Genomic DNA, 22,749 nt, shown 5'->3' with positions numbered 1-22,749 from the left:
GACCCAGTTCATGTGGACATGCTAACTTGCTTTAGGACTTGACTTGTACTTTTTCCCTGAGAGTATTTAACATGCCACACACATTTTACTGGCCTGATGCCTACTAGAGAAGATGTAAGATGTGCAAGGCATTCTTTTTCTTTTCTTTTTTTTTTGTTCAGTTATGAACAAAAGAGCTTACAGGAGCATAAGCATTTGTTACATATGACCAGTCGTGAGTAAAACGGGGAATTCTGTACAAGAAATAAAAACAAGAAGAACTGTTTCATTTCTTTAAAATGTGTTATTGACTGTTTAAATGTTCAGAAACAATTTGAACACATAAATTAATTTAATCTTAGCCTCTTTTTCCTTCTTTTCCTCTTCCCTCATCATCACCCTCTCAGGTACGGGTAGTTATTACTGATGAAAACGACTGCGTTCCTGAGTTCCTCCAGTCGATTTACAGCAAGGATGGTGTACCAGAGACTGTGACAACAGCAACCTCCCTGCTGCAAGGTAAGACAAGTCTCAAAATACCTGTTTGAGTACCATTTATAACCCACCAGCTTCACTGAGTGCATTCTTTATTTTTAGATTCACATTATTAATTTAAAGCTCAACTTACTACTCTGTATCAGTTTCTTATATGCAAAGGAAATTTAACATTGCACTGCCTTCCCTGACCTACAGAAGTAGGTTCATCTTATTTTTTAATTCATCTTCACTGATAAACAGCTCCCGGTTATGTAATTTCTGATGCACTAATCACAATGTTATTAATCTTTAATGTTATTAAAGAAATCCTGAAATGGTGTTTGTGCATTTTTTCACTGGGCTGAATTAAATATTTCCAAGTAAAACTCTCAGAATTGCAAGGACCTTTATTATGTGTGCCTGTATTTGGTGACTTTTAAAAGAAAAAAAGTGAAAGAAGAAAATAACAATCCGTGTTTTACTTCTTGTGTTACCAGTTAAATTTAAGCCAGGTGCAGCTCAGTGGGCAAACACGTGCCTCTGTGGGAGCTGTGATATGCAAATGTTTGAGAAGCTTTGCTGTAGCGGCTTTCAGAACAAAACAAGAGTGCCTGCGCTTCTTTAACATTCATGTATTTTGACTGGTCAGGAAACAGAGTAGGTACTTGTCAGCACCGGCATCACTGCTACTTTCATCAGTGCAGCTGCTGCAGCCTCTCCGTTCCTGTAATAACCCAAAGGGAACGCTTATGTTTCATCTCTTTGTGAAGAAATGGTGATGCCAACTGTTGTGGGTATGTCACAGTGACACTTTTACTCTGCCAACACAACTGACAACAGAGTTTTTCCGTCTTCTCTCGGAGACTGTTTCTTACTATCTCCTCTAAAACATTGTTGCTTTTTTATTAAAACTTATAGACATCTGTTTGTTTATAGCGCTAAACAGATCAATCTTTAGCTTTTTGAACAGGTAAACTTTAAACAGGGCAAGAATGAAAATGCAAGTATATTTTAATTGCTTACAAGAACTGTGTGAAAATGACTGTAGGTATGACACCGTTTTGGAAATGTCCATTAGCTGTGAATGCAGGCGGGAAGACTTTGGATTGAATTGATATTAAAGAAAAAAACAAACAAACACAAGACTGTGTGTGTTTTAGTGTTTTTTCTAAACATCTAAGAACAGCTAAGACCTGTAAAATCATGCCGTATTCTGAGAAAAGTTACTTGTTTTCAGGTGAAAGTTAACAGCAAACATGGTTTTTGTTTGAATAAACAAAAGAGGTGTTAAAATTGTTTACATTGCTTGGAAATTTTGCTCCTATGCTTCAATTTGCAACATTGTCCTGGAGAAAACAAGCTGAATTTTATATGTAACTAAAACAATAATATAGCCATTACAACTTTAATCTGTTTTCCAGCTAGCCTACTGAAATGCAGTCTCAATGGTTATAATGATATTAATTTGTTAACCTGTTGCTTACTTGTCATCTTGAGGCAATGGGCAATTTTTAAATTTTGCCACTCCCCGGCTGATATCCAGCCCAACGAATCCTGTTCCATTTGCTGATTTATGAGTGTAAATATAATTTTAAAAGCTAATAAAAAGTTGAGTCATTGTTAAAAATACATTTTGACAAATGCAATCCCAACTTTGGTCTTCAGATTAATTTACTTACCCACATGCAGCTGAGATCTCCGACACCACTGGCTGGAATGCAACCCCAAACCATGACACAGCCTCCACTGTGTTTTACAGATGGCTGTACTCACTGCTGTACCTCTCACCTGACCTCCATGTACATATTGATGACATTTTAAACCAAAAATGTCAGATTTAGATTCTTCGCTTCATTAGATAAGTTATCACTGACTTTCAGTCTAGTTCTTGTGTAACCTGGCCTACTTCAGCCTTTCCTCCCTGCTTTAGTTCCTTAAGAATGGCTTCTTGATAATCACATTTCCCCTGGCACCCTTTCTGATCTTGTAGGTCTTGTGTCAGATCATTGCTGAATTTTTTTTCCTGGTTCTTGAGGACGCGACTTTCTCCTTGTCTGATTCACTTGTCCAGTTTCCTGAGATCACCACAAGTTTTATATGAAATATTATGGCAGTTGGGAAGGAGCCCCATAAGAAAATAGCTGAGGCAACAACTGGAGCACATGTGAAAGATTTCCAAAGTGGTCCCAGTGATTATACAGTAGGAGCACTGGGAGCTGTAACCCTGAAAATGGAAGAGTGGTGTAGAAAACATGCAGTCCAGCTCAGAAAATGTACAGAATCCTGAAACTCACAGGACCAGAGCTTGAGAATTACTTAGACAGTGTTTTTATTTATTTATTTATTTTTAATGCTTTTAAACATGCAGATGTTATTTATTTCTAGCGAACATGGAGAAAGTAAATGAGTGAATGGGGGAGTGAGGTGCGCACTGTGGGAGAGACACAGCAGGCCCTTAGCTCGCTGCCATTAACAGGTGCACCAAGGGAGGCGAGAAGTTTCCTCCTGCTGTGCTGCTGTGTTCACACCCATTTCCATGCTTGTTTGAACACTTGTCAATATTTCCATGAGTGGGGAAAAAAACCCACAAAAACAGTTATCACATTTCTGCACAGAGATTCCAGTGATTTCAAAATGCTTCAGGATTATGATATAGCAAACCATCTATGTGACCTGTGCAATTTTCAGTCGTAAAAATAGACTGTTGCTGCCTAAATTTAGTGGGGTGAAAAATGTGTCGTACAAATTGTAGCTTTCCCAAAATAATGAACAAAATTGCCCCAATACATGGTATAATTAATACAGTTAATTTTACCCAATCCACTTCTGAGTACATCTAAGACTGAGCAGCCCAACTTCCTGAAATAAAGACATTTTTCCCCCTTCACTTAATTAAGTGGGTTAAAAGGCATAGTATAAATTAAATGAGCAGGGAGAAATGGGCATCCAGCATCGTTTTGCTAAATCATGTGCTAGTAATCCCATAATCATTTCCATCGTGAGAGTGGACAAATCTGTACTTTGCCAAGTTGGAAATCAACTGCATAATCATAATATGCCAGAAAGACACGAGGGATGCAGCTAAGAATGTATAGAGGCCTGTTAAACAGTGTAGCGATGCTAGTGCAACAATGCTGATTCAAGATTACAGAGGACTTACTGATAAATAGATGCTTAAATGTTTTCCTGAAGAATAGAAATCTCTACTTAGTAAATTAAATATTGACTCATATGTGACATGTGTTTGGCTACTAGTGTTGCAGTTCATTTTCAACCCATCATCACTGAATGAGAGGCTGCTCAAAAAGCAAAACAGCTGTGTTTCAGTTTTTCTTCAGAAGACTGCACTACAGAACCAGGTGCAGGAAAAACACACATTTATTTTTATCCAACTTGTAAAGCGTAGAAAAATCTAAATAAAAGACTAACATTTTGGTAAAAGGGATCATATTAACAACAGTAAGAAGAAGAAGAATTGTAGAATTTGTCTGGACAGAAATGGTTTTTTCCACACTTGATTCAGCTGTGTATCAAAGATTATTCCTAGAAATCAATCTGACATAAAACAAAACACAAGAAACCACTAATGATGAATACTGACTATGCTAAAATGTGACACAATCATCCATTTAGTGTTAAATCTATATGGGGCCATCTGTAAGTGAAAACTCATCTCTAGGTATTTACAATTTTTGTGTAATGTTTATTTTATTATTTATTTCTGCGTGTGTGAAGTAATAAGAATGAAAGTATATACGAAGACCCATTCATGTATTAAGCGATTTCTCGTTTGACCATTATTTTCTTTCATCAGACTTCAATCTCGTTCTCTCAACAGTGGCCTTAGTGATATTAGTGGTATGACATCATTTAACTGAATCCATAAACTTTGCTCAGATAGCAAGATTAATGCCTTTGGTAGTTTGATTTTACACTTTCAAAGTCATAGTGCATTTGTAATGAAATGAAACTGAAATGATTGACAAATATATCAAACTTAATGGGAAAATATAGCAAAACCAAAAACACAAACAGGATGGTGTAAATGGAACCTCATGGCTGATTTTCTCTGGCTGTTGTACTCTCATTGTTAAATTTACTTTAACTGTACCAAAGCATCACATTTCCCATTTGTGTTTTGTGGCTTTTATTTTATTTTTTTAATGGAACTGAAATATTTTTCATTCAGTTCAACATAAGGACACATTGAAGGCCACAGCCCCACAAACATTTTGAATATTACCACAGCACTTTGAAAATTCAGCTAATCCCGTGTACTCACATACGAAATGTCTCTGCTGAAATAATGAAGTGAAACTAATCATGCAAATAAACACTGACAAAGTTTATATACCTCCTTAACGAACCCAGATACTTTGTTTTGCAGGCATTTTGTTAATTGAACGCACTTCAAACTGTTAATTTGAAGCTAGTTAGAGTTCCCCGAGGCTTTATAGCAATAAAGAATTATGGTTTGTTAGTGGAAGCAAACAGTGGCATTGTTTTTATGTATGTGTGCATCTATTATTCATGTGAGCATATGTGTGTGCGCACGCATGTGTGTGTGCACTTCTGTATGGGCCCTTGAGCCAAATGCAATGTAAGGTGAATTGGGGAATAGAGCTTTTGATGGTGAATGTTCTTGTTAGTGTAAAATATGCTTATTCAAATCCCTGGTGGTCTTTTCAGTTTTAGCAAGGCAGTCAATTTGTGGCCAGGCGAGTCCTGGCTCCATGGATTCCCAATATGTGATGTGGAAGCAGAAATGTTGCAAAATGACAGTCCTTTCAGTGCATGCTGGGCAAATAACGCTTACTCCCGTGGCTTAAAATTGTGGCACTGGAAGCGTCAGTTTGAACACATAGTGTAGCATGAGAATTGAGATATCAAGTGCATATGGTTTGGATGAAATACCAGAAACAAACTTTTAAATAATTAGAGAACTCGTTCTGCACAAACGGTTTCTCTGGCGACTTCATTCAATATGGTACATTAGCTAAAGATAGTTTGTTATAAGTAGTAGTTTCATCAAAAAAAACCATGAAAAAAGCTAAAGCATAGTGATGTGACGTTACTATCTGTGTTGGTTTCCACAGGACAGCGCAGGCAGTATGTCCGTCTTTATTTTTAAGGCAGCACAGACAAACTTGGGGCAATAGCAACATATGCAAGCACCTGCTCCTCCTGCACAACTTTCATTATAAACGTGTGCACTAATACTACAGACTTAGTAAAGGCCTTCATCTTTTAACTTTTCGATTTGTACAACTTTTATTTGTGAAATAAATCTTCTGCAAGTCCTCATATTTTTACATTTGAATATATAGTGTATTCAGAAAGTGTTTCTGCCCTTTCAAGGTTTCCACATTTTGTTGTTTCGGGCACATCTCCAAAGTGATTCACTGTATTTTGTTCCCATTAGCAATAGAAGTGCAGAACTTTTAAATCACACAGCAGTTTTTTCTTTATGTGTTGTACTAATGAATTAAAACATGAAATATTGAAATAATCCAGTTATATATATATATAAAACATCACAGATGAAATCTTATGCATCCTGCTTCTGAAGGTTATTGAATTCAATAAACCTGGTGAACAAAGTCAGACATCTGCTGATATGCTATGTTGTATTTCTTGAAAACTTGCAGAAAAAATAGAGCAATCCTGAGTAAACCTTTTTCAGGGTCTCAGAATGGAGCTAGATTTAATTTTAACAAATTAAAGACCTGAAGCATATCAACAAGAAAACACAGGAGGAGCTTTGGGAAGATGCTGTGAAGTTCCTGCAGTGGCCCAGCTAGAGTCCTGAGCTGAACCCGGTAGTGAGAATATCATTGTAGAGACCTGAAGGTAGCAGTACAATCCTTTTAGGATCATAAACAAACCGACTAAGATGATTAAGATACTTTAACCACTTGCTGGTAATGAACAAAAACACAAATCTTCTTTCTTGTTCATTTTTATTGTGTATAAAGGAAGAAATTAACAACTGACTACTGCTGCTTGAATCTCAAACATATATGCAGATACATGAAAATGTAAGTTATAAATATATGTCACAAAAAATGAGAAAGCAAGAAAACACAGTTTCCATCCAGCTTCCCTCCTTTCCTCTTGTGGATATTTAACAAATTGGTTTTCTAGTCTGTACGGTCAGTCTAGCTAAATCACCAGTGGTAAATCCAACCTTTGTCGTCTTTGTTTAGTCCTTCTGAACTCTGTTTTTTCTATTCTCCATCTCTGTGTTCTCATCTTTAGTTTCGGCCAATGACTGTGACTCGGAAGAGAATGCAGAGCTGACCTATTACACCCTGAGTCCAGACTTCACTATTTCCCCTCACGGAACAATCTTCCCCGCGGGACCTTTAGACTATGAGAGACCTAATCATCTGTATGAGTTTGTAGTCATGGCCATTGACAAGGGGGAGGTTCCTCGTACGGGCACGACTACGGTACGGATTAGGATGGCAAACGTCAACGATGAGGCACCTGAGTTCTCCCAACACATGTAAGTAAGACTTGTGCTTTATTGTTTAAGAGAAAGAGAGATAAGCTCTATATTATTCTGTGGCTGATTCCTGCCTGCCTGCCAGTCAGGGTGAAGGCAGGAGAGGCTGACAGTCTTCTGGTGACAGCATGATGTTTGGTGCAGATACCGAAGGACCAACTTTGCTGTGTACTCATTTCTACATTGCCAAAGGCAAACAATCTCCTGCAGTGTCTCTTGGTTAAGTTGTTGAGTGTAGGCTGCTGCACATATATTTTAGGTGCAAGCTGCCATTCACTCTTTTGAGGTGCTGCATACAGTTGAATTTTCAGTTGTATTGTTGGCACAGGGGCACAGAGTTTCTCTGCATTTTCTTTCTGCAACTTGTTCAACAGAGGATTTTATTTAGCGCTGAAATAAATAGTCAAAGAATTGAACGTAGGAAAGGCTTGATGTTTGAATTGCTCTTTGCTCCCTTGTTCCATCCTCACGAATGCACATATTTTCTTACTTTTCCTCTTTTTATGGCACCAACGTGAATATCTCTGGGGCTTTAAAACAAGCAATTTCTAAACAATTATCCATTTAATTACATTTTTTAAAAATATGAGAAACAAACCTGTTGAAGCTTTTGGGGCCAAGACAAAAATATGGCCGTTATCTGAGGTTTTCTTTTTTCGGTTTAATTAAATGCAAGCATTCCTGTCCTCCTTTCTCTGATACACTTGAATTTACACTTCAGATTCAGTTAAACTGGTAACACCTGTACAAAGTAGAATTAAATGAGGTGAACTAAAGAGCTGTGGGCTGAGGTTTTCAGTCAGCACTGATCCACCATCAGGGCCACATCTACAACACGTCTCTCTGAATAACTCTCCTCTCATGGTTGAGTTGCATTGATTCAGCTCCACAATTCCCTGCTGATTTCAAATAGAAATGGATCTATATGCAGTAATTCTTTGGCAAAAATATCTATTGCACATTCCTAAACATGCTGATTTGAAGCCATCTGTGATCAAGTCATTTTAGATTAAATCTGTCACCGGTGTTTCTGTTTGTGCACACAGTCCACTGATACCAAAGTAAATAAGGCAACCAGAACTACTTCTCTTAGAAGTTGAGTGAGCGGAGAGCTTCCCAGTTCAGCATCACAGCTGCTGTTAGCACACTCCCCCCTTCCGCTCGTGCTGCTGTGGTGTCTGCATCTTTTAATTGGTTGATTTTTCTGGCAGAGAGCTGGGCAGATTGGTGAGGCAGGGTCAATCAACCATGCCCACCAGCACCCTCAGGAGGTCCTGAACCCTAACTCTGTGTGTGCGTATGCTTGCGCCTATATATGTGTGTGTTTAGTAATTGAGAAGGTCCCAAGAAAGTGAGGTTTTTGTATGGACAGATTAATGTGGTTATAAAGTGCATTCATCCATCGTGCATCTGATATGCATGTGTTTATGTTGTTTATAGAGGAAAGGGACTAGTGTGTGTGTGTGTGTGTGTGTGTGTGTGTGTGTGTGTGTGTTTTGGGTTGTATTGACTTACTGTCAGCGACAGCCAAATAATCCATCAGTTCTTCCTCTGTAACCCTGAACCCTCTGTCACAACTGCCCTAAAAACAGTACTTGACAATCTATGATTCATCATTCAGGCACGAACAGAGCTCCAGAGTCATCCATGCAGGCAAACACACTGGTACAAATACACTTAAATGTGCACACGTGATGACATCTGTTATGTGTTTGATGAAACAAATACAGTAGGGCCAGTTTAGTGGGATTATGCTTTTGATAAGATTGCTTACTTTCCCTCTGTTACTTATGTTTCATTTGCCTGTGTGCATGCAGGAAAAATGTGCATGTATGTTTAGTTACATGTGCTGAGCAGAAAGGAAAAAAAGCACGACACAGAGAGGGGTCATTAAATATATCATTATCCAGGCAGAAAATGTGGCCTATTTATTATTATTGATCCTTGGAGTCAAAGGGAAGCGATAATGAGCTTTCATTTCAACACGTTTTGCCAGTTTATAATGAATCTAGGTTGCAGCTCTCGAAAAATGATGTGACCACTTAAAAGTGGAATTTATTTGAATTTCTTTTCTTAATTACACAATGTGTTGATCTTTGTTATTGACTTACTAAAAAGAATGTGATATGTTTTTCATGTTTATATATTAGACCTCAAGATCCTAATATACATATTCTATATGTAAAAGTGGCTGCAGCTTTATCATGTCACCCACTCAGTTTGAAGTCTTTAGTTTATTTTATTGAGCATATTTGGCTGAGACGGTGGAAAGTTATCAGCTCCACATGACTAAAACCTAGTATTTTACTCAAGAAAAACAGAGGCTTTGTGGAAAGGCTGGCAGTGTAATTAAATGCTAAATAAATCATATTTAGTCACAAAATGTCATTAAAAATGCTCTGAAAGACACTGCCGCTGTGGTGTAACTGACTCTGCTTTAGTAACTTGAATTGGCTCGGGTGAATTTTCATTCTCCTGGAAGGATAATCTAGTGTTGGTGATCTTTGGAGCCAACCTGAATTGGCTAATAGAGAAACACTTTTTGGCACCAGAAGTTGCCGCTTGTAAAAAGAAATATTTTTCTAGCTGATTTAGTTGAAGTAGTTGAGATTAGTTCAAGCAATCAATCAGCTAACACGTCTAAGATGTTAATTCAAAAAATGGTTTGAGTTTTAACTTGTATCTCATTGTTCAGCCTTCTTGATTTCCCCACTTACCGATACACTTGTAGATTGGCAGATGTTTATGTGGCACTGCTTTACCTCTTGCAAAGGAGAGTTTACATCAGAAGGACTTCCTGCGAAAATAAAAGTTTAAAAATTGAGTGCACTGTAGTGACAGCTTGCTCCAAACAGAAGCCAATACCGGTACCTGTTGGCTGCCAGGTAATGAGCCATAACACAAGGACATAATTGTAGCACATGGTGTCTGTATTTTATTGTCTTGTGTGCTGGTACTGTATCTCTTGCTTCGTCTGCATTGAACCTATCCCTGCACCCTCTGCTTTTTGGACTATTTTACACTCTGCAGCATTGAACTGTTTACTTCATATTGGTTAGGGAATGTATGGAATGTATTACACACCACCAGTGGTTGAACAAAAAAAGAGTAATTTGTGGCTATAGGAGATAGGGCTGTTCGATATAATGATATATATCGGATGACGATATAAAAACATCTATCGTTTCATTTTACGCTATCGTTTGTTTCGTGGTGTCGCAAAATAAGCTGTTTATGGCAATATTTTTTATGGTTTTGATGGTCACTGTAGTGGCTAAATTCATTTCTTAAAGTTCTCTCTTTCTCTTATATTTTATATAACCACACTACAGACGGACAAGTGCCTGTTTTTATGTGTTGTGGTTAGCAACAACGACGGTAACACCATAGCGCGTCCGCTTGTTTATGTTCCACGTAAACCTTTCACAATAAAGCTCAAGATCCTGTTGAGACTTTTCAAAATAAACTGAACCACGTGAAAGAGCAGATTATTTACGGATGAGAAGTAAAAAAGAGCCGCCAGGTGCTAAAAAAAACAACCCTTAGACTCAAACGTTAGAACAGGCCTTTCCCCGCAGCACGCCGTGTAATAAATGCTCACAAAGAAAACGGCGGCCGTTACAACTTATGTCTAAAAATGTATCGTTTCATGCATCGGTTAAAACGCTCGACTCCAGCTACATGACGCGCAGCTGAAAACACTTCCCGCAAGTCGAGCTGCCCGAGGTTCACAGAATTTACAGAAAATGTTACATTTTTGTGATTTATATCGTTATCGGACGATAGAATTCTTATATCGGGATATGAGATTTTGGTCATATCGCACAGCCCTAATAGGAGATCATGTGGACGGTCCTCACAATGTCCACACGCAAATTTGCTTAATAGAGTCCCAAGTGCTAAAGAGACTCCCCATAGACTTCCCTCATGATTAAAAACTCCTCCACATAAGTTCCAAGTGATGAGTCAATGCGCATACACAGTAGACAGTCATTCAGCAAAGAATGAAAAGCGAGCAAGCTGCTACCATTTTATATTTCCTAAAGAGATAATTAGACAGAACTGAGAGTGAACAGAAAGGGTGTGAGATGTATGCAAAGTTTTTTTTTCACCGTGTTAATTTTATTGAATGATGAGATAAACATCTAAGAAAAAGTCAATAACACGGAGAGCAGAAAAAAGTGTTGTAATTTCCCCTTAATATAAAGTTGCTGTAATGAGGGCGATCGTGGCTCAAGAGTTGGGAGTTCGCCTTGTAATCGGAAGGTTGCCGGTTCGAGCCCCGGCTTGGACAGTCTCGGTCGTTGTGTCCTTGGGCAAGACACTTCACCCGTTGCCTACTGGTGGTGGTCAGAGGGCCCGGTGGCGCCAGTGTCCGGCAGCCTCGCCTCTGTCAGTGCGCCCCAGGGTGGCTGTGGCTACAATGTAGCTGCCATCACCAGTGTGTGAATGTGTGTGTGAATGGGTGGATGACTGGATATGTAAAGCGCTTTGGGGTCCTTAGGGACTAGTAAAGCGCTATATAAATACAGGCCATTTACCATTTTACCAAGTAACTGATATACTGCTAATTTATCTCCTTTTTAAAATGCACTTGCTGTTTTTTTCTTGTTATGATATATTGATGTGTCTCTCTGGTGCTTCTGCTCAAGCGTCACCTGTTATTGTTCTGGGAGATTTCTCCCTCCAAATTAGATTTCTCTTATACAAACTTATTTCTCATTCTGCCTTTTGATTTCCCCTATTGAATTAGTAGAAATGATGATAGAGTCTCCACAGAGCAAGAACAGTGCTTCCGTGGAGTTGAGGTCATGTTGAATTTAAAGCAGACATTCACTGTAGGTTGTATGAAATAAAGTGTTACTGTGAAGGTCAACATGAAGACACATTGTTTTTGCTGTTTAAGCATCCAGCGGGAATTCTGTATTTAAAATAACAGCAATTCATGATTAAATCCTATATGTAGTAATGTTATTCTTTCCCTCATCTTTTTGTTACTTAGTCATGCTCATTTCAAAATAATGAAAAGACAATAAAATGTATAAATAAAATTGAATTGAATAAAACATGTCGAGGAAAGCACTCAGAAAGGGACCATTTGCAATAGAACAAATATACGCTCATCAACCACTTTATTAAGGAAGTTCAAACTGAGCATCAGAATGGAGAAGAAAGGTGATTTAAGTGGTGCCAAAAACAGGCTAGTCTGATTATTTCAGAAACTGCTGATCTGCTGGGATTTTCCCACACAGTCATCTCTTGGGATTAGAGAGAATGAAAAACAGAAAGCATCTGGTGAGCGGCAGTTCCTTAGGTGAAAATTCGCTGTTGATGCCAGAGGTCAGAGAATAATGATGAACTGATGAGTCTTGATTTAGATGGTAGGGTCAGAATTTTATGTAAACAAGATGACCTGTATCCCCATGTAATGTTTGTGCTATATGTGTAAGGTCGGGGGGGTCCCATTTCACTTCAGGGCAACCTGCATGTGACGAATAAAGCTTTGATTGATTGATTGATTGACATCATGGATCCATTACCCAGTGGTGACACTTTTGGGCTCTTAATATGTTAAGAGCCCAAAAGAGTAATCTTTTATTCCTTTATTTATCCAGGTAAAAATCCTATTGAGATTAAAAACCTCATTTCCAAGAGAGACCTGGCATCAAGGCAAGAAAAGTCAAAAAAGTTGCTGGCCATGTCTACCTCCTGTTTATGAAGGAAATGTAAATGTCTCCTTGAAGCAGGGTAACATACCATGTCTCAGATCTCATTGTGTTCAAATGGCCTCCACAGTCACCAGATCTCAATCCAATAGAGCACCTTTTAGGATGTGTTGGAACAGGAGATTCACATCGTGGATGTGTAGCCAGCAATTCTACATTAACTATGTGACGCTACCAAAATCTCTGATGAATGTTTTCAATACCTCACTGACTCTATGCCATGAATAATTAAGGCAGTTCATAAAGCAAATGTAGTTTCTATCCCATTACTAGCAAGATATATCTAACTGAATGGGTATAAACATTTCTACTTTCAGATTCAAAATCAGCTTATCAAGCTGAGAGATCTGAATATGCCCCTAAAGCATGTGGGGTACCAGGAAATCACTTAAACAGGTTTCAGATCATTGTCAGTCACCAGTGTAAGTAGGCTTTGATATCAGGTATCTTTTTTAAAAGTAAAAGTCCCCCTGTAATTATACCTATGCATTACATTTTCACAGTTGCCTTTCATCACTGTTTTTCCCCCCTGACTCTAAAATGTAGTAAGAATGGAGCTAAGTGTGCTTTCAAACACTGGACCACAACACAGCAAATGTGAGGAATATTAATACAACATATTCCCATTTCTAATCCACCACTTTTATATTTATTAAAAAACCGAATCTTTGTATCAGCAGTTGGAGATCCTGCTTACATCATGTTATTACAAACCCAGTAGGATTGCAACAGACCATCAGCCATGCATTCAACACTGCTTTCCTCTGAGGTTCTGACTGGAAATCAGCTTTTTTTGTTGCTGTCAGAACTCAGGTATCAGCTCTGCTCATCTTTGCATTTCTATACAGCAGTATGACAGAGTGGTTATTAATATAATTATGTACAGATGAATGGGAATTTATACAGTGGGCTAAATAAACACACAGTAAGCAGCAGTTGGAGGGATCAGCGCGCACACACACACACACACACAAACTCTCCATTATCCCCATGTCCCCCTTCCTTTCTTCATCTACGATTTATCTGGATAAACTAAAATAAAATTTTATAATTAAATTCTGTAATTAATTTACACAAGTGACATCAGGCATCAGCCTAAGGGACGCCAACTATTCTCCCCAGATCAACACAATAAAAACAAACCACATTGTAAAACAAAAAGTTTAAAAAGTAATTAGTGTGTCGGTGTGTGTGTGTGAGGCCTTTTTCATTTAATTGAAACATCGATTGGGCCAAATTAGAGTTGTGGTAGAGCCCCAGCATGATTGCAAAATGCATCTTATTGTAGTATAACTGCTTCTCTTTGGATTCCCTCGCAGTGATCTGGCCTCTCCTTTCTCTGCCCTATATTTTTTACAACACTCACAGAGGCAGTTGTTCATGCAGTGGACGAGCATCTGCTTGAAAGCGTTTAGGGTTAGACTGATTTAAGTGTCACCAAAGATCAGCTAAGAATTTGTCCTGAAAAGAAAACTCAGAAATTGCCATAACAGTGGAATATTACTTCTATATGTATTTATGAACTTTACATCATTCTTAGCTCAATATATTAACTTTAATGGCTCGCAATGTACATATAGGTCATTCTTTAATCCTGTCCAGGAGGAAAGGGATATGCATTGTTTAGTGATGATCACTGTCTCATCAAAAACCTCTGTACAAGTTTTCAATATATGTAAAATAATCATCAAAAGCTAAGAAATAACTACTGAATAAACTTACTCCTGAGATTACTTTCTCAAGTTCCATTTGCAAGATGATAATTGACAAAGTTTAAAAGTCATTTAATCTCTTCTCAATAAAGGTTGAACCCTATAAACATATTCAGTTTTGCACTAGAAACAATAAAATCCTTTGGTTTTCCTTTAAACACTCTCCACAAAGGAATAGTTCAGTGCTTTTTTTTAAGGCAAGAAATGTACTCCTGTTTGTCTGTACTAATACTAACTTCTTAGCATGAAAAGAAATGTTGCCGAATTGAAGATTTGCACAGTTGTTTACATTGTTTTTCTTCTAATCCAAATGATTATTTAATTCCTCCAAAATCATTTGGTCTACTTTATTCTAATTTAGATGTATTTATAGAGTATTCTTGTTTTGTTAGTGCTTTTAAACTGATTGCAATTGGAAGGTTGGCTCTATGGAAATGTAGCCACAGATGGTTGAAGTTTCAAAAAGCTGATGTGCTGTGCTGTCAAATACACACTGACATCAGCTAATGTAACCATTTCGGCCTTGTTGTAATCATAAACCTGATTGTAAGCTGCCTACATTTGAATCCATAATGGTTACTCTGTCTGTATCTGAAATGCAGAAGTCGAGTTCATGTAGGGAGTCAGGACAAAAGAGGTTTACTAGACTCTGTGAAGGAGTCATGCATAAATTCAGCTGCACAGACATCAGCTGTAATTTTGACATCCAATTGCAGACAGAATTGCACAAGTAGGCCTCAGTTCTTTCCGGCTTTCAGGTGAGATAAATACAAGCAATTATCTAATGATCTTTCAAATAGCTTCCTTAGACCACAAGTGGAAGCCAGTTGATCAATGTGGCCTATGTGCTCTTAGAGACTGCATAATAAAGAAACAAAGCACAGCATCTCCCCTTACCTGACTTGAGTATTGATCTGTAGGGAAGTGCACGGCTTGTAGAGTATGAGCTGAAATTACTCAGAAGCTGCAACAACACTTTACAAACGAGCAAATGAGTGGCACATCAGACATCTCCCCAGGCAGAACTAGTCCAACAGAGGCAGAAAGACTGCACTGACAGAATATGATCAGTGTTCATCTCCAAATAAAAGTACCTTGTTTTCAGTGAAAAATAAATAGTCCACCACTAGAGTGACAGGCGGATATATTTTTAAATCAGCCTGTCACAGTTACTAGACCTGCATTTTGAATGTGCACACTCATGTGGGCAGGCAATGAGTCATTGATGAATGACAGCAGAAATAGCAGATCTTTGAGTCTTGCCTTTAAGTGCACACACAGATGAGGCAGTAGCTGTTGGTTAGCAGTCTGTGGTGATAAGGACTTCTCCTTAGTCTGCTCCTTTCTGGCAGAGATGGTGCCCTGTGGGGAAAAGTGTATGTCAAATATCCCGAGTGAGTAAATAATATATGAAAGGACTTCACAATGTGACGTAATGTCATTTTTTGTGCTGCAGGTAGTCTGGGATGCTATTATTTCATACCTTCCTAAAACAAGGGTCCACCAGTTCACTCACTAACTTTAAGTTGGCCAGGTGTATGGACTTCTTTAAGAGACAAGCTCTAGCTGTTACAGTAAGTTAGCTAATGCAAGCTAATACGTTTGATTAAGCAATCATTTTGCTCATTTTGGGCAACTTGTAAAAAATCAATTTAAATGGCGTCAGACTTAAATTGTGACTTTATACTGTTTTACTTGTTGTCCACTAATGCCCACTAATTAAGGTAACTTTAAACATCCATTGCTACATATGAGTAAATATCATTTGATGCATGTCACAGTGCCCATCTCCCTCCTCTCGCCTCTCTTTTGCACACATGCAGCTCTACTGTTTTGTCAGAGCCACCGCACAATTAGCAACTGCAACTGGTTGGACGACATTAATCAAGTGCAACAATAAAACTACTAAATCATAATGCTATTTAACCTTTCTGCTGCACAGCAACCTGTCACTAGCTGGATCTGCAGCCCAGACAGTCTATGCTACACTGGAGCTAAAACAGACCCTTGACTAATTCCCTGAGGTGTACAGCAGCTGCGTGAAAGTGGGACAGATGGCATCTTGTAAAGCCAGAGTGGCTTTTTAGTAATCTTGAAGTTCTAGAAAATGAAAATATGGTTGTATTTTAATATGACTGGCATATAACCCAGTCACCTTAGCATGTGTGTGTTAACCTGCAACAAAACAAGGCTACGCCCATATTGTTTCTGAATATTTCTGTTTAGCTGAATAGGAAATAATTTGCTAGGAACACTCGTCTTCTTTCATAGATTCTCTGAAGACCTGTAGATAGCTGATTCTGCAGCTGACACAACCGGATGAATGGAGATCCAGTTTAAACGTTACTCTTCTAAGACGCAACTTGGAAATGCTGCTGTGCTCTGTATTTGCAAGTTGTAGACAAACAGGATGAACACGGATGAAGCTGTTTGCAAATACTGCATCTCATCTTTCCTTTCCTAGAAAGAGAAGTGTCTGTATGAAAATCACACCATCTGGATTTCCAAATACCATGTTGGTATTTTGGTTGTGACAGAAGTCACACAAATTAATATCTGAAAATACTCAAACAACTAAAATAAAACTGTCTGCATGTCAGAACACCAGTAAAACTCAACAACCAAGTACTTTGTCAGGTTTTTCACACATTACAGGCTGCGATTTTCAGACAGATTAAAGGCTGAGATTATGATTTTTTTAATTATCACTATTATTTCTAGTCAGTTAAATGAAAAGTGCATATTTCTCCCATTTTAATTTTTATTGTATTGTTTTAATCTGAGTTCAGCAAGCTGCCAAGCCTGTAAACTCACATTGTGAAAAATGTAACTCATCTTTAAAAATTTGCTTGAGACTAGGGCTGCTCAATTAATCGAATTTTAATCACGATTACGATCTGGGCTTTCAACGATCATTAAAAATGACTGAGCCGATTATTAGCCCCTCCCTCATTTATCCGCGACACCTTAAAGGCCGTCTGTGAAAATATTGTCGGGCATAAACCGTCCGTGGCGCAAAAAAGGGTGGAGACCGCTGATTAAGAGGACCCGAGGGAAGCTCGGAAAGCTAAGCAGAAGTTATTTGGAGAGTGACTGCCGTTGGTTGAAAAGAGAGTTTAAAAAAAAAACTTCAGTGGTGTTGCACACTATGTTATATTATTTTTTTAAAGTCATTGTTAACCCTTTAAAGCCGGTCAGAGCAGCACGCTCCGTTTTGCGTAACTATTTTTAAATCCCTGTAGAACCTGAACCGTGTAAGCTAGCGCAATAATTTGTTTTGCATATGAAACCGGAGGAGTTGTACTTACATCTGATGCCATCAGCTTGTCCTCGGTCACGGTTTCGTTCCACATAAAGCTTTGCAAAAATTGCATAAAAAGCGCTTGCAGGAACAAAAACATAATATTCCAGAAACACGCTTTGCCGTTCCTATCAGCTGTTCGTAACACTTCCCACAGTGAAATGATGCACCTGCTGTTTTCTTTGCAAATTTGCATCATAGGATTGTTTTTTGTTTTTCCTGCAGTATATAAAAATTGCTGTATCTCCAAAATAAAACTATGAAGACACTCAAAATAAATTTCCTGTGGTGGGAAACTATTTTTTGCAACTTTATTGTATTTAAAGTTTTGAGGGATAAGCCTCTTAAATTTCTCCAAGTAGAAATATATGTAAACAAAACAAAAGCGATTTTCAATTTTTTTTGTAGTTTATTGCACTTTTTTGCAATTTATGTAATTACTATGGACTTAATGCATACATATTATTAAAATATGGGCTATAACAGTTGTATTGATGTATAGCAACTTGAAATGCTCCCACAAATGGCACTACAACATGTAAAAATATAATATAAGCTCTGGCGGACTTGGTTCTATGGTAGGTCTTAAAGGGTTAAATAAATATCGTCAAATAATCGTGATCTCAATTTCAGTGAAAATAATCGTGATTATCATTTTTGCCATAATCGAGCAGCCCTACTTGAGACTCATCGTCGTCATTTAACCACCAGTATGGTTAATTTTTATAGTAATCATGAGGTCTTCCATTAAATATTTGCAGTTTTATTTATTCAGATGTTTCTAGTCTTGATGCCAAGGCAGTTCTTTATGTAGCACTAACCATCCAGAGAAGGTGGCATGCATTATGTAATGATCAGCTATTTACATAAAGGCAGCTGAAATATGTTTAAAGAATGTAGAGGGTCAGTTTCATCTTAACAAGTTGAAAGGGTCAACCTTTAAAGAAAAGTTTTGCTTTCAAGCACATGAGTGGTTTAGAGATGTATGAGCAAGGCCATAGAAGAGTTCAAAGCTGAAGTTCACAGTGTTACAGAAAGCTACAAAGATAAAACCTGAAGCAGAATTTCATAGCAAAAAGCTGCACTGAGCTTGGTATGTGAAGCCTGATAGCAAATATACATCACATCAAATTAATAACTTATACATGCACATGTAAATATACGCTTTAAACTGATTTAAATGCCTTGACTTGCATCAGTGTTTCCTTAAAAGGATTGCTCCTTTGTGGGGATGAGCGGTCTGGGGCAGTCATCACGTGCACTATAAAGCAGATTTTTTTGCCTTCTCAGTGACTGTGTCCAAGAGAAGCACCGCTACGATGTCATACCACTTTTCACAGTAAAGACATTATCAGCTAGACACCAAGCCCAAAAAGTTTTTGATTCATCAGACCAGAGAATCGTTTCTATTGTGTTCAGAGTCCTTTAAATTCATTCGGAAACTCCACACAGTCTGTCAAGTGGCTTTAACGCAGAGTGGCTTCCGTCTAGCTGCTTCACCACAAAGGCCCGAGTGATGGAGTGCTACTGAGACGGTTATCCTTCCAGCAAGGTCTCTCATCTCTGTAGAGGACTTATGAAGCTCTGTTAGAGTGACTGTTGGGTCCCTGGTCACCTCTGAACAAGGACCTAATTTTCAGAGTTTGGCCAGATGGCCATCTCTGTAGAGTCCTGGTGTTTTTTCCATTTCACAATTATTGAGACCAGAGTGTTCTTGAGAACACTCTGAGCTATAGAGATGGTCTCATACTATTGCACTGATCTGTGTTTTGCCTCAGTTTGTCACGGACGTGTAAATAGAGTTCTTTGGACTTCATAGCTTAGGTGTTGGCCCTAACATGCAGGTCAGGGAGGTAGCTTATACAGATGTGCAGTAGAGATGGACTCTAGGAGAGTTTTCAACATCTCAGGGATTAATCATGCAAATGGGATGTGTCTAGGCCAGATTCTGAAGTGCCACAGCAAAGGCACAGTATTTGTAAAAGAGAGACCCTTTTTTGAGTTTTTCCCTTAATCGTATCCCTGTATGATATTAATTGATATGTTAGATGAGGCCTTTGTCTTTGACCTCATGGTTAGATATGCACACTTGCTTACAAGGGATGCACCCTTAAATGTTTAAAAGCTTTAAGCAGAACTGTGAAAGCATTTCTGTCTAAGGTGATGTTTACCCTTCACCTCTGCAAGAATCTCTTCTTTGCCATTTCCCTTGAGCGACAGACGTGCAGACCTTTGAAATTTGATTAGTGTTCAGTCACGAGTGTCCTCTGGAGTGTTGAAGAATTTGTGAGTACTGTGCTGACAGCTACTCATGCCTGCTCAGTCTTGTTTTATTGTAGGAATAATCATAAGATTACTTTCTATATGTAAGTTGCTATACGATTCTTTTTTTTATGCGAATTGCATCTAAAAGTGAATTTCTGAGTTATTTCTCCTCCCCTGTATGCTGCTGCTCAGGAATCTGCTGGCTTACATATTTGCATCTGCTCAGGGACTGATTAACACCTGGGGCTCAAGGAGGAAGCAATTAACTATCTGGTATGACATGGAATGTGCAAAGCTGCATTCAGAAAATAGATTTCTCTCATTAAACAAGTGACCTTTAACACACCTCTGTTACATGTTGTTGATTCACTGTGTTTGAGAGTGGCTCCAGATATGTTCCACTGTTATTACTGCTGACTTAAAACTGAGAACCACTTACACAGTCAGGCCCTTTATGGATGTAGCTGTAAACATGTGATGAAGCTCTCTTTGGTGACAGTAGGCAACACATGATGACGTAATGCCAGGCAGGAGGAATGAGCCATTTTTGCTTATTATACAGTCGAATATAGACAAAATGTTTTGGGGAAAAAATGGAAAATGCACTTTTTCCTTAACTTCACATTCTTCCAATTGTTGCTCTAATTTTGTCTCCATTCTTTAAACAACAATGTAGTAAACCTGCGATTTTTAGTGTTTCCTCAGCAGTTATGGCAAGTAGGGCTCATCATTTTCATAACTAAATTGCAAATACAATAAGAGATCTATGATATGTAGAGAAGGTGGTGCATTTGGTTGATAATACAGACCGTGTGTGACACAGTTACAATTCATATGAGTCAATATTTTTTACGAGCTTCCTTATGAGCTGTTTTGTTCTACGTGGCGGATTGAACTGCTGGTCCTGTATGGATTAGATGAAATAGATTTGAAAATTGACAATGCAGCTGTTGAATGTATCTCATTTTCACCATGTGTGTAGTTGAGGTGCTTATTGTGCTCTTGTTTTTGTGTGTTTTATCAGATATCGGACGTTTGTCTCAGAGGACGCAGGCCCCAACACATTGGTTGCTACGGTGCTGGCAAAGGACCCCGATGGTGATGGGATCACGTATAAGATCACCACAGGAAATGAGGAGGGCAACTTTGTCATTGACAACCAAAAAGGTTTGATAACTGGACTGTTTGTAGTTTTCATTCGATCATTAATGTTGAATATTCTTTTAACAACTGCTTGTTTCCAACTCCATATTTGTATTTTTGAAAACTGCTACATGATTCATCCTTCAAAAGCAATCCTTATTTGTCCTACACTGGGCCGTCTTGCAGCCCCTCAGTTCATCTTCTGTCTGAGCAAAATGGTTTATTCATCTTGCCCCTCCCCTTTCTTCTGATAGGCTGCAGCTAGAAAAGAGGAGGTTGGAACTGGAAGTGGGTGGGGCTTCTGTGCTGACCGACAGAGCTGTCTAAGGATATCTGGCTTGCAGTTTAAGTTTAACAGTTTTTACCTCACAGAGATGCCTTACTCTTGGAAACTTTCAAACTATCTATGTTTAAAAGCAGACACATAACAGAAAATAAGGAAAAGCAGAATATTTTTTGTCTTCTACATGTAGATTATGTACAGAGAAGAATTAAGAATTTGTGCAAACACCCCGCCCTTCAAATATGTGTTTCATATGAGTTTTCTCAGCACGGTGGCACGGTGGTTAGCACTGTTGCCGCACAGCAAGAAGGTCCTGAGTTCAATTCCAACATCAGGCCGGGGTCTTTCTCTGTGGAATTTGCATGTGCTCCCCGTGTTTGTGTGGGTTCCCTCCGGATACTCCGGCTTCCTCTCACCATCCAAAGACATGCAGCTTGTGGGAAAATCCAAATTGCCACTAGGTTTTAATGTGCGAGTGAATGTGAGTGACGGTTTCATTGCCTGTCTTTTTTTGTTTTTTTAAAGCTCAAGGAGACTACATGTTTGAGATACATTTACCTGCTCCATGGTGGTGCATGATGAATTATTTTTATCTTGCTGCTTAAGATTTTAGGGGAAGAATCCTAGAACCTCAGGCTGCTTGGGGCTCTGTTATTATTTTGCTCTTCACCCATTTAGCACAAACCCTGAAACATCCACAAAGTGTTCTCTTTCCACAGTTATTTTCACCTTGCTTTGCAGTGTTTCTTCCCTGCTCTATTTACATACACCATATACATATAAAAGCTCTGTATTTTGTCAAGTGTGGCCCCAGGGGTCTTGAAAATATGCTTTATAGTGTGTGTTTTGGTTTAATGTCCTTCACCACAGCTACTGTTCAGTGGATGAGGATGCTTCACTGGCGCTCCTCTTACTGCTAGCAGCTTTGTAAAAGATATTGAAATTCTGACAGGTCGTGTCATAAAGACATTAGAATTACCAGCCAAAGTGTGAAGACCATTTTCACAGTCCCTCAGTAACAAAATACCATCTGAGGTTTATAGTCACACATCTCAACTTCCTCCGAGGCAGGTGCAGTAATGCCAGGAGCAATATGAAATGGGAAGCTGTGTTAATGACACAGTGTGTGTTTTGTGTGTGTCCGGGAGCCGTAATAGTGGCAATTTCATTGCGGTTCGACCCTTTTTGTAAATTGAAACCCCCTTTGAATCTGCATTTCACATCACAGGCTAATACGATGACTTTTACAAATTCAATTACTCAACTTCAAGGCGCAATTTCCTCTGTTCACCTGCAATGACATTCACTGTCAGCTGATAGCAGCGGCCATTTTATCAAGCAAAGAAAAGATTTGT

General features: G+C 38.6%; 1 protein-coding gene across 1 annotated transcript in view; it reads left to right on the top strand.

Annotated features, from left to right (window-relative positions):
* LOC147338539 (neural-cadherin-like) overlaps nt 1-22,749 on the top strand; it is a 326,059-nt gene that overhangs the window by 93,231 nt on the left and 210,079 nt on the right. The window contains exons 5-7 of the mRNA XM_086300701.1: nt 387-498; nt 6,715-6,964; nt 20,993-21,135. Coding sequence (XP_086156827.1) covers nt 387-498; nt 6,715-6,964; nt 20,993-21,135 — 505 coding nt within the window. The remainder of the gene's footprint in view (nt 1-386; nt 499-6,714; nt 6,965-20,992; nt 21,136-22,749) is intronic.

This window comes from Aulonocara sp. 'chitande type north' Nkhata Bay, linkage group LG1, assembly GCF_057382095.1.
Source record: "Aulonocara sp. 'chitande type north' Nkhata Bay isolate Kocher_YH1m ecotype deep benthic linkage group LG1, A_spYH_male_GT1.1, whole genome shotgun sequence".
Classification (NCBI taxonomy): Eukaryota; Metazoa; Chordata; class Actinopteri; order Cichliformes; family Cichlidae; genus Aulonocara; species Aulonocara sp. 'chitande type north' Nkhata Bay.
This window is presented reverse-complemented; position numbering and strand designations above follow the sequence as displayed.